Source organism: Oncorhynchus clarkii, chromosome 16 (genome assembly GCF_045791955.1).
Source record: "Oncorhynchus clarkii lewisi isolate Uvic-CL-2024 chromosome 16, UVic_Ocla_1.0, whole genome shotgun sequence".
Lineage (NCBI taxonomy): Eukaryota > Metazoa > Chordata > Actinopteri > Salmoniformes > Salmonidae > Oncorhynchus > Oncorhynchus clarkii.
In genome coordinates, this window is record NC_092162.1 from 9,954,878 (window position 1) to 9,969,171 (window position 14,294).

The following is a 14,294-nucleotide window of genomic DNA, read 5'->3' on the forward strand; positions in this document are numbered from 1 at the left end:
TATGTGGTGTGTGTGTGTGTGTGTGTGTGTGTGTGTGTGTGTGTGTGTGTGTGTGTGTGTGTGTGTGTGTGTGTGTGTGTGTGTCTGAGTGTGTATTAAGTCAGTGGAAGAGAAAGAGAGTTAGTGCCACGAAGAGTCAATGCAGGTAGTCCGGTTGCTTGATTAGTGACACTTGATTAGCTATTTAGCAGTCTTGTTTAGCAGTCTTATCGCTTGGGGGTAGAAGATGTTCAGGGTCTTGCTGGTTCCAGACATGATGCTTTCACTAGCAGAGAGAAAACTCTATTGCTTGGGTTTTTTGGCTGTAGTCATAAACACATTTTTTGGTGCCTTTCTCTAAGGTCCTGGATGTCAGGGAGCTCGGCCCCAGGGATGTGCTGGGCTGTACGCACCACCCTCTGTAGCGCTGATTCAGCCAGTCAAGATGCTCTACATGGTGCAGATGTAGAAATTTCTGAGGATCTGAGGGCCAATGCCAATTAGTTTCATCATCTTGAGGGGAAAGAGGCGCTGTCGTGTGTGTGGACCATGTTAATTAGTAATGTGGACACCGAGGAACTTGAAGTTCTCGACCTGCTCCACTAAAGCCCAGTCGATGTGAATGGGGGCATGCACACCCATCAGTTTCTTGTAGTCTTGATGATGGTGTTGGCGTTGTGTGCAGTCGGGAGTGCAGGAGTGCAGGAGGGGACTAAGAACACACCCCTGAGTAGCCCACGTGTTGATGGTCAGCGTGGTAGATGGGTTGTTTTCTACCCTCACCACATGGGGGCACGCCGTCAGGAAGTCCAGGATCCAGTTGCAGACGGACGTGTTCAGTCCCAGGGTACTGAGCTTTGTGATGAGCTTGGAGGGGACTATGGTGCTGTGTGAAGCAGTTCAGAGCTGTTTAGTGCTGTACATTGTGAATCTGGCCAAGGCTGACAGCCTGCCAAACTGACACACACTGATCAGGGAGGAATCAGCACTGACAAGGTGAGGTCGGTGCAGAGACTAGTGTGTGTGTGTGCGTGTGCGTGTGCGCATGCATGTGTGTGTGTGCGTGCGTGCGTGTGTTCAGCAGCATTGACAAGGTGAATCAGACTGTCCGGTGCAGACAGCTCTGATGGTTTGAGAGATGGAAACACAGAGTACATTAGCCCTGTGGAGACACCAAAGCCCTAAATTACTTTTGACTTGAAAACATTCTCTCTTGAGACATGAAAAAGTTCCATTGGAGTTGCTGCCAAAGCGTTCAGTGAACTTCTGTGAGACTAGGAATCTGTAAGATTCACATAACAGCCAAAAGGGCTGTTTGACAAGAGCAGTAACTAGCAGGCTCTACAGTACTACACTTGTGCTCTGCATGCTGCCTCAAATGTATTACAAACCTCGTCTTTGTGTGACCTCTAGCTCCACAAACTTTCCTTCCCTCCCTTCCTCCCTCTCTCCCTCCATTCCTCCCTCTCTCCCACAACAGGGCCTGGCCTATGTAAAAAGTGTTTAAAACCAGTTATGCATTAGGGGGCGCTATTAAAATTTTTGAATGAAAAACGTTCCCGTTTTAAACAAGATATTTTGTCACGAAAAGATGCTCGACTATGCATATAATTGATAGCTTTGGAAAGAAAACACACTAACGTTTCCAAATCTGCAAAGATATTATCTGTGAGTGCCACAGAACTGATGCTACAGGCGAAACCATGATGAAATTTCAAACAGGAAATGCCCCAGATTTTGAATGCGCTTTGTTCCAATGTCTCCTTATTTGGCTGTGAATGCGCAAGGAATGAGCCTACACTTTCTGTCGTTTCCCCAAGGTGTCTGCAGCATTGTGACGTATTTGTAGGCATATCATTGGAAGATTGACCATAAGAGACTACATTTACCAGGTGTCCGCTTGGTGTCCCCCGTCGAAATTATTGCGCAATCTCCAGCTGCATGCGTTTTTCCATGTGGTTCAGAGGAGAAACCAAACTTCCACGAATGATATATCATCGAATAGATATGTGAAAAACACCTTGAGGATTGATTCTAAACAACGTTTGCCATGTTTCTGTCGATATTATGGAGTTAATTTGGAAAAAAGTTTGGCGTTATAATGACTGTTTTTTCTTAGCCAAACGTGATGAACAAAACGGAGCGATTTCTCCTACACAAATAATCTTTTTGGAAAAACTGAACATTTGCTATCTAACTGAGAGTCTCCTCATTGAAAACATCTGAAGTTCTTCAAAGGTAAATTATTTTATTTGAATGCTTTTCTTGTTTTTGTGAAAATGTTGCCTGCTGAATGCTAGGCTTAATGCTATGCTAGCTATCAATACTCTTACACAAATGCTTGTGTAGCTATGGTTGAAAAGCATATTTAGAAAATCTGAGATGACAGTGTTGTTAACAAAAGGCTAAGCTTGAGAGCCAATATATTTATTCCATTTCATTTGCGATTTTCATGAATAGTTAACATTGCGTTATGCTAATGAGCTTGAGGCTATAATTACGATCCCGGATACGGGATTGCTCGTCGCTAGAGGTTAATAAAGTACAAAGTGTTTGTCAGGTGTTAAGCCTGTGTTAATAAAAGATGCTTAAAATTATTAAAATATTTTAAAAAGCTATTGTGATTGTGTTGAATTGAATTGTGTTTGGGAAATAAAGACAGAGATGGTAGTGGCACTTTTCATTCAGTACAGACATGTGTGTCTTGTGTGTCATCTTTACCCAGGGGAAGTTATGCTAAGAGACACAAACGATATTATCAAAAAAGGAATGTTTAAATGAATTGTGATTATTTCTAGGGACACACAACATCCTGAAATATATGTTGATATCTTTGTTAGAAAGGATATTATATTTCACTTGACATAGTGAAGCTGAATGTAAAAAGGCTCAACTTACCCCACACTCCCCCTACCTGTAAATGTTCTCAACTTACCCCACTCTCCCCCTACCTGTAAATGTTCTCAACTTACCCCACTCTCCCCCTACCTGTAAATGTTCTCAACTTACCCCACTCTCCCCCTACCTGTAAATGTTCTTAGTGAATGAAGGTGATTCTGATTCAACTCTGCTATTTTTCTCACTCCAGTTTATTTACAAAAAATATATATTTCACCTTTATTTAAGCAGGTAGGCCAGTTGAGAACAAGTTCTCATTTACAACTGTGACGTGGCCAAGATAAAGCAAAGTGGTGCGACAAATACAACAACACAGAGTTACACATGGGATAAATATATATACAGTGTGTGCAAATGTAGTAAGATTAGGAGGGTAAAGCAATAAATAGGCCATAGAGGCGAAATAATTACAATTTAGCATTAACACTGGAGTGATAGATGTGCAGATGATGATGTGCAAGTAGAGATACTGATGTGCAAAAGAGCAAAAAAATAAATAACAATATGGGAATGAGGTAGTTGGGTGTGCTTTTTACAGAAGGGCTATGTACAGGTACAGTGATAGGTAAGCTGCTTTGATAGCTGATGCTTAAAGTTAGAGAGGTAGATATGTCTCCAGTTTCGGTGATTTTTGCAATTGGTTCCAGTCATTGGCAGCAGAGAAATGCGGCCAAAGGAGGTGTTGGCATTGGGGAAGAACAGTGAAATAGCGCATGCTAAGGGTGGGTGTTGCTATGGTGACCAGTGATCTGAGATAAGGCAGGGCTTTACCTGGCAAAGATTGATACATGACCTGGAGCCAGTGGGTTTGGCGACGAATATGTAGTGAGGGCCAGCAAACGACAGCATACAGGTCACAGTAGTGTGTAGTATATGGTGCTTTGGTGACAAAATGGACGGCACTGTCATAGACTACATCCAATTTGCTGAGTATAGTGTTGGAGATTATTTTGTAAATGACATCGCCAAAGTCAAGGATCGGTAAGACAGTCAGTTTTACATGGGTATGTTTGGCAGCATGAGTGAAGGAGTCTTTGTTGCAAAATAGGAAGCCGATTCTAGATTTAATTTAGGATTGGAGATGCTTAATGTGAGTCTGGAAGGAGAGTTTACAGTCTAACCAGACACCTAGGTATTTGTAGTTGTCCACATATTCTAAGTCAGAAATGTCCAGAGTAGTGATGCTAGTCGGGCGGGCAGTTGCGGGCAGCAATCAGATGAAGAGCATGACATTAGTTTTACTAGCATTTAAAAGCAGTTGGAGGCTACGGAATGAGTGTTGTACAGCATTGAAGCTCGTTTGAAGGTTTGTTAACACAGTGTCCAAAGAAGGGCCAGATGTATACAGAACGGTGTTGTCTGCATAGAGGTGGATCAGAGAATCACCAGCAGCAAGAACGACATCATTGATATATACAGAGAAAAGAGTCGGCACAATAATTGAACCCTGTGGCACCTCCATAGAGACTGCCGAACAACAGGCCCTCCGATTTGACACACTGAAATCTATCTGAGAAGTAGTTGGTGAACCAGGCGAGGAAGTAATTTGAGAAACAAAGGCTGTTGAGTCTGCCGATAAGAATGCGGTGATTGACAAAGTCGAAAGCCTTGGCAAGGTCAAATGAAGACGGCTGAAGAGTACTGTCTTTTATAGATGGCGGTTATGATATTATTTAGGACCTTGAGTGTGGCTGAGGTGCACCCATGACCAGCTCAGAAACCAGATTGCATATTGGAGAAGGTGTGGTGGGACTAGAAATGGTCAGTGATCTATTTGTTAACTTGGCTGTCGAAGATTATAGAAAGGCAGGGCAGGATGGATATACAGTTGAAATTGGAAGTTTACATACACTTAAGTTGGAGTCATTAAAACTCGTTTTTTCAACCAATCCACAAACTTCTTGTTAACAAACTACAGTTTTGGCAAGTTGGTTAGGGCATCTACTTTGTGCATGACGCAAGTCATTTTTCCAACAATTGTTTACAGACAGATTATTTCACTTACAATTTACTGTATCACAAATCCAGTGGGTCAGACGTTTACAAACACTAAGTTGACTGTGCCTTTAAACAGCTTGGAAAATTCCAGAAAATTAGGTCATGGCTTTAGAAGCTTCTATATCCAGAGTAAAACGAGTCCTATATCAACATAACCTGAATGGCCTCTCAGAAAGGAAGAAGCCACTGCTCCAAAACCACCAAAAAAAGCCAGACTACGGTTTGCAACTGCACATGGGGACAAAGATTATCGTACTTTTTGGATAAATGTCCTCTGGTCTGACGAAACAAAATAGAACTGTTTGGCCACAATGACCATCGTTATGTTTGGAGGATAAAGGTGGACGCTTGCAAACCGAAGAACACCATCCCAACCGTGAAGCACGGGGGTGGCAGCCTCATGTTGTGGGGATGCTTTTGCTGCAGGAGGGACTATTGCACTTCACAAAATAGATGGTATCATGAGGAAGACAATTATGTGAATATATTGAATCAACATCTCAAGACATCAGTCAGGAAGTTAAAGCTTGGTCGCAAATGGGTCTTCCAAATGGACAATTACCCCAAGCATACTTCCAAAGTTGTGGCAAAAAGGCTTAAGGACAACAAAGTCAAGGTATTGGAGTTGCCATCACAAAGCACTGACCTCAATCCTATAGAACATTTGTGGGCAGAACTGAAAAAGCATGTGTGAGCAAGGATGCCTAAAAACCTGACTCAGTTACACCAGCTCTATCAGGAGGAATGGGCCAAAATTCACCCAACTTATTGTGGGAAGCTTGTGGAAGGCTACCCGAAACGTTTGACCCAAATTAAACTATTTAAAGGCAATGCTACCAAATACTAATTGAGTGTATGTAAACTTCTGACCCACTGGGAATGTGATGAAAGATATACAAGCTGAAATAAATCATTCTCTCTACTATTATTCTGACATTTCACATTCTTAAAATAAAGTGGTGATCCTAACCGACCTAATACAGGGAATTTTTACTTGGATTAAATGTCAGGAATTATGAAAAACAGAGTTAAATGTATTTGGCTAAGGTGCATGTAAACTTCCGACTTCAACTGTAGGTCTATAACAGTTTGGGTCTAGAGTGTCTCCCCCTTTGAAGAGGGGGATGACCGCGGCGCTTTCCAATCTTTGGGGATCTCAGACAATACGAAAGAGAGGTTGAACCGGCTAGTAATAGGCGTTGCAATTGTACAGAGTATATGTGGATTACAGTCTCTCTCTCATAATCTTTATGGGTGCCCATGCCCATGTTTCCCCTGCAATGGCCCCGGGGTAACCCTGTACCAACCCCTGGCACGTAAACACACCCTCATAATAGTAATCACCTGAACATGGAACCATGAACTCTGGAGCACATCCTGTCTCCACCCATGTTCAAATGATCTGTTATTATATGGCAGGGGGTGCATTGGGGTACCACACTTTGCTATTGTTGTTTCTACGCTATGGCAACTAGGAACACAAATGTCATATGGTAATTCATGAGTGTGTGTGTGTTGTGTTTCATGGTAATCCCTCACAAGGGATTGTGTTTTGTCCTCTGTGGTGGTAACAGATTACTGTGTGTGTGTGAAGCAATACGTATTATGGTTAAATCCTGCCAATGTAGAGTTGAATCCATGAATTAGAAAGCCATCGGGGTCCTCTGTAAAGAACTCCACTGTGACAAACAGTGGGATAAAAATCAGTGAAGCGTTTAGCCAGCAACATTGATCAGGGATCCTTACATGCCATGTTGCCAAACAAACCATACAACAGCATTGTAGAACCACACAATGTTCCCCAAACAAAGCAGAAGGGAACCGACAATGCAGCAACATCCATCACCTCAGCCAATAAGACTGCGTCTGAAATAACACCCTATTCCGGATTTAGAGCACTACTTTGACCAGAGCCCAGAGTAGTGCACTATATAGGGAATATGGTAACATTATGGACGCACCCTGAGAGTAACATTGTTGAGTGTTTGTTTACCTTGCGTCCTCCCGTGTTGAGCCGGATGGGCGTGAGGAAGGGGTCAAAGATCATGTGGCTGGTCTCGATGTTGATGGGAGACTGCCTCTTCCCCACGGAGCACAGGTTCCACGCTGAGTTCACTAGCCCCCAGAATGACGGCACTGCAACACACAGAGGTAGAGACAAAACGGTTAGCATGTGTTACTAACCACAACATTTCAATAGGGCACAAAACAGTTAGCATGTATTGCTAATGATGACATTTCAATAGGGCACAAAACAGTTAGCATGTATTGCTAATGATGACATTTCAATAGGGCACAAAACAGTTAGCATGTATTGCTAATGATGACATTTCAATAGGGCACAAAACAGTTAGCATGTATTGCTAATGATGACATTTCAATAGGGCACAAAACAGTTAGCATGTATTGCTAATGATGACATTTCAATAGGGCACAAAACAGTTAGCATGTATTGCTAATGATGACATTTCAATAGGGCACAAAACAGTTAGCATGTATTGCTAGTCATGGTGCTCTATGGTGCTATGAAGGTGATAGTCACAATTGGTCCTATGGAAGAGCATAGATAACATGTAATGACATGTCAAGTTAGCACACATACACACAGTCCAGTTTGAATTATTGCTAATGTATACAGGTCATCCAGAAGATCCCCAAGCAGGAAATGGATATGTGCAGTTACAGGCTTGCAAAGAACAAAGTTAGCAAACTATAGCATCATTATCAGCTTCCACTTCTACTGTACTGCTGGAACTGCGCTACCCTTCCCTCCCTCCCTCCCTCCCTCCCTCCCTCCCTCCCTCCCTCCCTCCCTCCCTGTCTGTCTGTCTGTCCCTCTCCGTCTCTCTCTCTCTTTCTCTCTGCCTGTCTGTCTCTCTCTCTCTCTCTCTGCCTCTGTCTGTCTGTCTGTCTGTCTGTCTGTCTGTCTCTCTCTCTCTCTCTCTCTCTCTCTCTCTCTCTCTCTCTCTATCTCTCTGTTTCGTTCTCTCTCTGTGTGTCTCTCTATCAATTCAAGTCAATTCAAAGGGCTTTATTGGTATGGCAAACATATGTTTACATTGCCAAATCAAGTGAAATGGATAATGAACAAAAGTGAAATAAACAAATACATTTTTGTTTTACATAAACAGTACATTCACAAAAGTTCCAATAGTGACATTTCAAATGTCATATTATGGCTATAAACAGTGTTATAACCATAATAAACAGTGTTATAACCATAATAAACTGTGTTATAATAGTGTTATAACGATGTGCAAATAGTTATAGGTTGTATTTACAATGGTGTTTGTTACTCACTGGTTGCCCTTTCCTTCAAATCAAATCAAATGTTATTTGTCACATGCAACAGGTGTAGGTAGACCTAACAGTGAAATGCTTACTTACAAGCCCTTAACCAACAATGCAGTTTTAAGAAAAATACCTTACAATACAACCCACCTCTACTGTCTAATACATTACAACCCACCCCTACTGTCTAATACACCACAACCCCCCCTACTGTCTAATACATTACAACCCACCCCTACTGTCTAATACATTACAACCCACCCCTACTGTCTAATACATTACAACCCACCCCTACTGTCTAATACACCACAACCCCCCCTACTGTCTAATACAATACAACCCACCCCTACTGTCTAATACATTACAACCCCCCACCCTACTGTCTAATACACCACAAACTCCCCTACTGTCTAATACACCACAACCCCCCCTACTGTCTAATACACCACAACCCACCCCTACTGTCTAATACACCACAACCCCCCCCTACTGTCTAATACATTACAACCCCCCCTACTGTCTAATACATTACAACCCACCCCTACTGTCTAATACATTACAACCCCCCCCTACTGTCTAAAACATTACAACCCACCCCTACTGTCTAATATATTACAACCCCCCCCCCCCCCCCTACTGTCTAATACATTACAACCCACCCCTACTGTCTAATACATTACAACCCCCCCTACTGTCTAATACACCACAACCCACCCCTACTGTCTAATACACCACAACCCCCCCCCCTACTGTCTAATACATTACAACCCCCCCCCCCCCTACTGTCTAATACATTACAACCCCCCCCCCCCCTACTGTCTAATATATTACAACCCACCCCTACTGTCTAATACACCACAACCCCCCCCCCCCCCCCCCACTGTCTAATACACCACAACCCACCCCTACTGTCTAATACACCACACCCCTACCCCCCCCCCCCCCCCTACTGTCTAATATATTACAACCCACCCCTACTGTCTAATACATTACAACCCACCCCTACTGTCTAATACATTACAACCCCCCCCACTATCTAATACATTACAACCCCCCCCCCCCCCCTACTGTCTAATACATTACAACCCACCCCTACTGTCTAATACATTACAACCCCCCCCTACTGTCTAATACATTACAACCCCCCCCCTACTGTCTAATACATTACAACCCCCCCCCTACTGTCTAATAAATTACAACCCCCCCTGCTGTCTAATACATTACAACCCCCCCCCCCCCTACTGTCTAATACATTACAACCCCCCCCCCCCCTACTATCTAATACATTAAAACCCACCCCTACTGTCTAAAACATTACAACCCCCCCCCCCTACTGTCTAATACATTACAACCACCCCTACTGTCTAATACATTACAACCCCCCACCCTACTGTCTAATACATTACAACCCCCCCTACTGTCTAATACACCACAACCCCCCCTACTGTCTAATACATTACAACCCCCCACCCTACTGTCTAATACATTACAACCCCCCCCCCCCTACTGTCTAATACATTACAACCCACCCCTACTGTCTAAAACATTACAACCCACCCCTACTGTCTAATACACCACAACCCACCCCTACTGTCTAATACACCACAACCCACCCCTACTGTCTAATACACCACAACCCACCCCTACTGTCTAATACATTACAACCCACCCCTACTGTCTAATACATTACAACCCCCCCCCCCCCCTACTGTCTAATACATTACAACCCACCCCTACTGTCTAATACACCACAACCCACCCCTACTGTCTAATACACCACAACATTACAACCCCCCCACCCCTACTGTCTAATACATTACAACCCCCCACCCTACTGTCTAATACATTACAACCCCCCCTACTGTCTAATACATTACAACCCCCCCCCCTACTGTCTAATACATTACAACCCACCCCTACTGTCTAATACACCACAACCCACCCCTACTGTCTAATACACCACAACCCACCCCTACTGTCTAATACACCACAACCCTCCACCCTACTGTCTAATACATTACAACCCCCACCCCTACTGTCTAATATATTACAATCCCCCCCTACTGTCTAATACATTACAACCCACCCCTACTGTCTAATACATTACAACCCACCCCCCCACCCCTACTGTCTAATACATTACAACCCACCCCTACTGTCTAATACATTACAACCCACCCCCCCACCCCTACTGTCTAATACATTACAACCCACCCCTACTGTCTAATACATTACAACCCCCCCCCCCCCCCCCCCCCTACTGTCTAATACATTACAACCCACCCCTACTGTCTAATACATTACAACCCACCCCCCCCCCCCTACTGTCTAATACATTGCAACCCCCCCTACTGTCTAATACACCACAACCCAACCCTACTGTCTAATATACCACAACCCACCCCTGCTGTCTAATACATTACAACCCCCCCCTACTGTCTAATACATTACAACCCCCCACCCTACTGTCTAATACATTACAACCCCCACCCCTACTGTCTAATATATTACAACCCCCCCCTACTGTCTAATACATTACAACCCACCCCTACTGTCTAATACATTACAACCCACCCCCCCACCCCTACTGTCTAATACATTACAACCCACCCCTACTGTCTAATACATTACAACCCACCCCCCCACCCCTACTGTCTAATACATTACAACCCACCCCTACTGTCTAATACATTACAACCCCCCCCCCCTACTGTCTAATACATTACAACCCACCCCTACTGTCTAATACATTACAACCCACCCCCCCCCCCCCCCCCCCACTGTCTAATACATTGCAACCCCCCCTACTGTCTAATACACCACAACCCAACCCTACTGTCTAATACACCACAACCCACCCCTGCTGTCTAATACATTACAACCCCCCCCCCCCCCCTACTGTCTAATACATTACAACCCACCCCTACTGTCTAATACATTACAACCCACCCCTACTGTCTAATACACCACAACCCCCCCTACTGTCTAATACATTACAACCCCCCCCCCTACTGTCTAATACATTACAACCCCCCCTACTGTCTAATACATTACAACCCCCCCTACTGTCTAATACATTACAACCCCCCCCCTACTGTCTAATACACCACAACCCCCCCTACTGTCTAATACATTACAACCCCCCCCCCCCCCTACTGTCTAATACATTACAACCCCCCCCCCCCCTACTGTCTAATACATTACAACCAACCCCTACTGTCTAATACATTACAACCCACCCCTACTGTCTAATACACCACAACCCCCCCTACTGTCTAATACATTACAACCCCCCCCCCTACTGTCTAATACATTACAACCCACCCCTACTGTCTAATACATTACAACCCCCCCCCTACTGTCTAATACACCCCCCCCCCCCCCCCTACTGTCTAATACATTACAACCCACCCCTACTGTCTAATACATTACAACCCACCCCCCCCCCCTACTGTCTAATACACCACAACCCCCCCTACTGTCTAATACATTACAACCCCCCCCCCCTACTGTCTAATACATTACAACCCACCCCTACTGTCTAATACATTACAACCCACCCCTACTGTCTAATACATTACAACCCACCCCTACTGTCTAATATATTACAACCCCCCCCCCCCTACTGTCTAATATATTACAACCCCCCCCCCCCCTCCCTACTGTCTAATACATTACAACCCACCCCTACTGTCTAATACATTACAACCCACCCCTACTGTCTAATACATTACAACCCCCCCTACTGTCTAATACATTATAAACCACCCCTACTGTCTAATACATTACAACCCCCCCCTACTGTCTAATACATTACAACCCCCCCCTACTGTCCAATACATTACAACCCACCCCTACTGTCTAATACATTACAACCCCCCCCCTACTGTCTAATACATTACAACCCACCCCTACTGTCTAATACATTACAACCCACCCCTACTGTCTAATACATTACAACCCCCCCCCCCCTACTGTCTAATACATTACAACCCACCCCTACTGTCTAATACATTACAACCCACCCCTACTGTCTAATACATTACAACCCACCCCTACTGTCTAATACACCACAACCCCCCCTACTGTCTAATACATTACAACCCCCCCCCCTACTGTCTAATACATTACAACCCCCCCTACTGTCTAATACATTACAACCCCCCCTACTGTCTAATACATTACAACCCCCCCCCTACTGTCTAATACACCACAACCCCCCCTACTGTCTAATACATTACAACCCCCCCCCCCTACTGTCTAATACATTACAACCCCCCCCCCCCCCTACTGTCTAATACATTACAACCAACCCCTACTGTCTAATACATTACAACCCACCCCTACTGTCTAATACACCACAACCCCCCCTACTGTCTAATACATTACACCCCCCCCCCTACTGTCTAATACATTACAACCCACCCCTACTGTCTAATACATTACAACCCCCCCCCTACTGTCTAATACACCCCCCCCCCCCCCCCCTACTGTCTAATACATTACAACCCACCCCTACTGTCTAATACATTACAACCCACCCCCCCCCCTACTGTCTAATACACCACAACCCCCCCTATTGTCTAATACATTACAACCCCCCCCCCCCCCTACTGTCTAATACATTACAACCCACCCCTACTGTCTAATACATTACAACCCACCCCTACTGTCTAATACATTACAACCCACCCCTACTGTCTAATATATTACAACCCCCCCCCCCCTACTGTCTAATATATTACAACCCCCCCCCCCTCCCTACTGTCTAATACATTACAACCCACCCCTACTGTCTAATACATTACAACCCACCCCTACTGTCTAATACATTACAACCCCCCCTACTGTCTAATACATTACAAACCACCCCTACTGTCTAATACATTACAACCCCCCCCTACTGTCTAATACATTACAACCCCCCCCTACTGTCCAATACATTACAACCCACCCCTACTGTCTAATACATTACAACCCCCCCCCCTACTGTCTAATACATTACAACCCACCCCTACTGTCTAATACATTACAACCCACCCCTACTGTCTAATACATTACAACCCCCCCCCCCCCCCCCCTACTGTCTAATACATTACAACCCACCCCTACTGTCTAATACATTACAACCCACCTCTACTGTCTAATACATTACACCCCCCCCCCCCCCCTACTGTCTAATACATTACAACCCCCCCCCCCCCCCTACTGTCTAATACATTACAACCCCCCCCTACTGTCTAATACACCACAACCCACCCCTAATGTCTAATACATTACAACCCCCCCCCCCCCCCCCTACTGTCTAATACACCACAACCCCCCCCTACTGTCTAATACATTACAACCCACCCCTACTGTCTAATACACCACAACCCCCCCTACTGTCTAATACAATACAACCCACCCCTACTGTCTAATACATTACAACCCCCCACCCTACTGTCTAATACACCACAACCCCCCCTACTGTCTAATACACCACAACCCCCCCTACTGTCTAATACACCACAACCCACCCCTACTGTCTAATACACCACAATCCCCCCCTACTGTCTAATACATTACAACCCCCCCTACTGTCTAATACATTACAACCCACCCCTACTGTCTAATACATTACAACCCCCCCCCTACTGTCTAATATATTACACCCCCCCCCCCCTACTGTCTAATACATTACAACCCACCCCTACTGTCTAATACATTACAACCCCCCCTACTGTCTAATACACCACAACCCACCCCTACTGTCTAATACACCACAACCCCCCCCCCTACTGTCTAATACATTACAACCCCCCCCTACTGTCTAATACATTACAACCCCCCCTACTGTCTAATACATTACAACCCCCCCCCCCTACTGTCTAATACATTACAACCCCCCCCCCCCCTACTGTCTAATATATTACAACCCACCCCTACTGTCTAATACACCACAACCCCCCCCCCCCCCACACTGTCTAATACATTACAACCCACCCCTACTGTCTAATACATTAAACCCCCCCCCCCCTACTGTCTAATACATTAAACCCCACCCCTACTGTCTAATACATTACAACCCACCTCTACTGTCTAATACACCACAACCCCCCCCCCCCCCCCCCCCCCTACTGTCTAAT

At 44.9% G+C, this 14,294-nt stretch overlaps 1 protein-coding gene across 3 annotated transcripts in view; it reads right to left on the minus strand.

Moving 5' to 3' along the window:
* LOC139367443 (carbonic anhydrase-related protein 10) overlaps positions 1-14,294 on the minus strand; it is a 316,705-nt gene that overhangs the window by 177,555 nt on the left and 124,856 nt on the right. For all 3 annotated transcript variants that reach the window (XM_071105649.1, XM_071105648.1, XM_071105650.1), the window contains one exon: positions 6,869-7,011. In XM_071105649.1, coding sequence (XP_070961750.1) covers positions 6,869-7,011 — 143 coding nt within the window. The remainder of the gene's footprint in view (positions 1-6,868; positions 7,012-14,294) is intronic.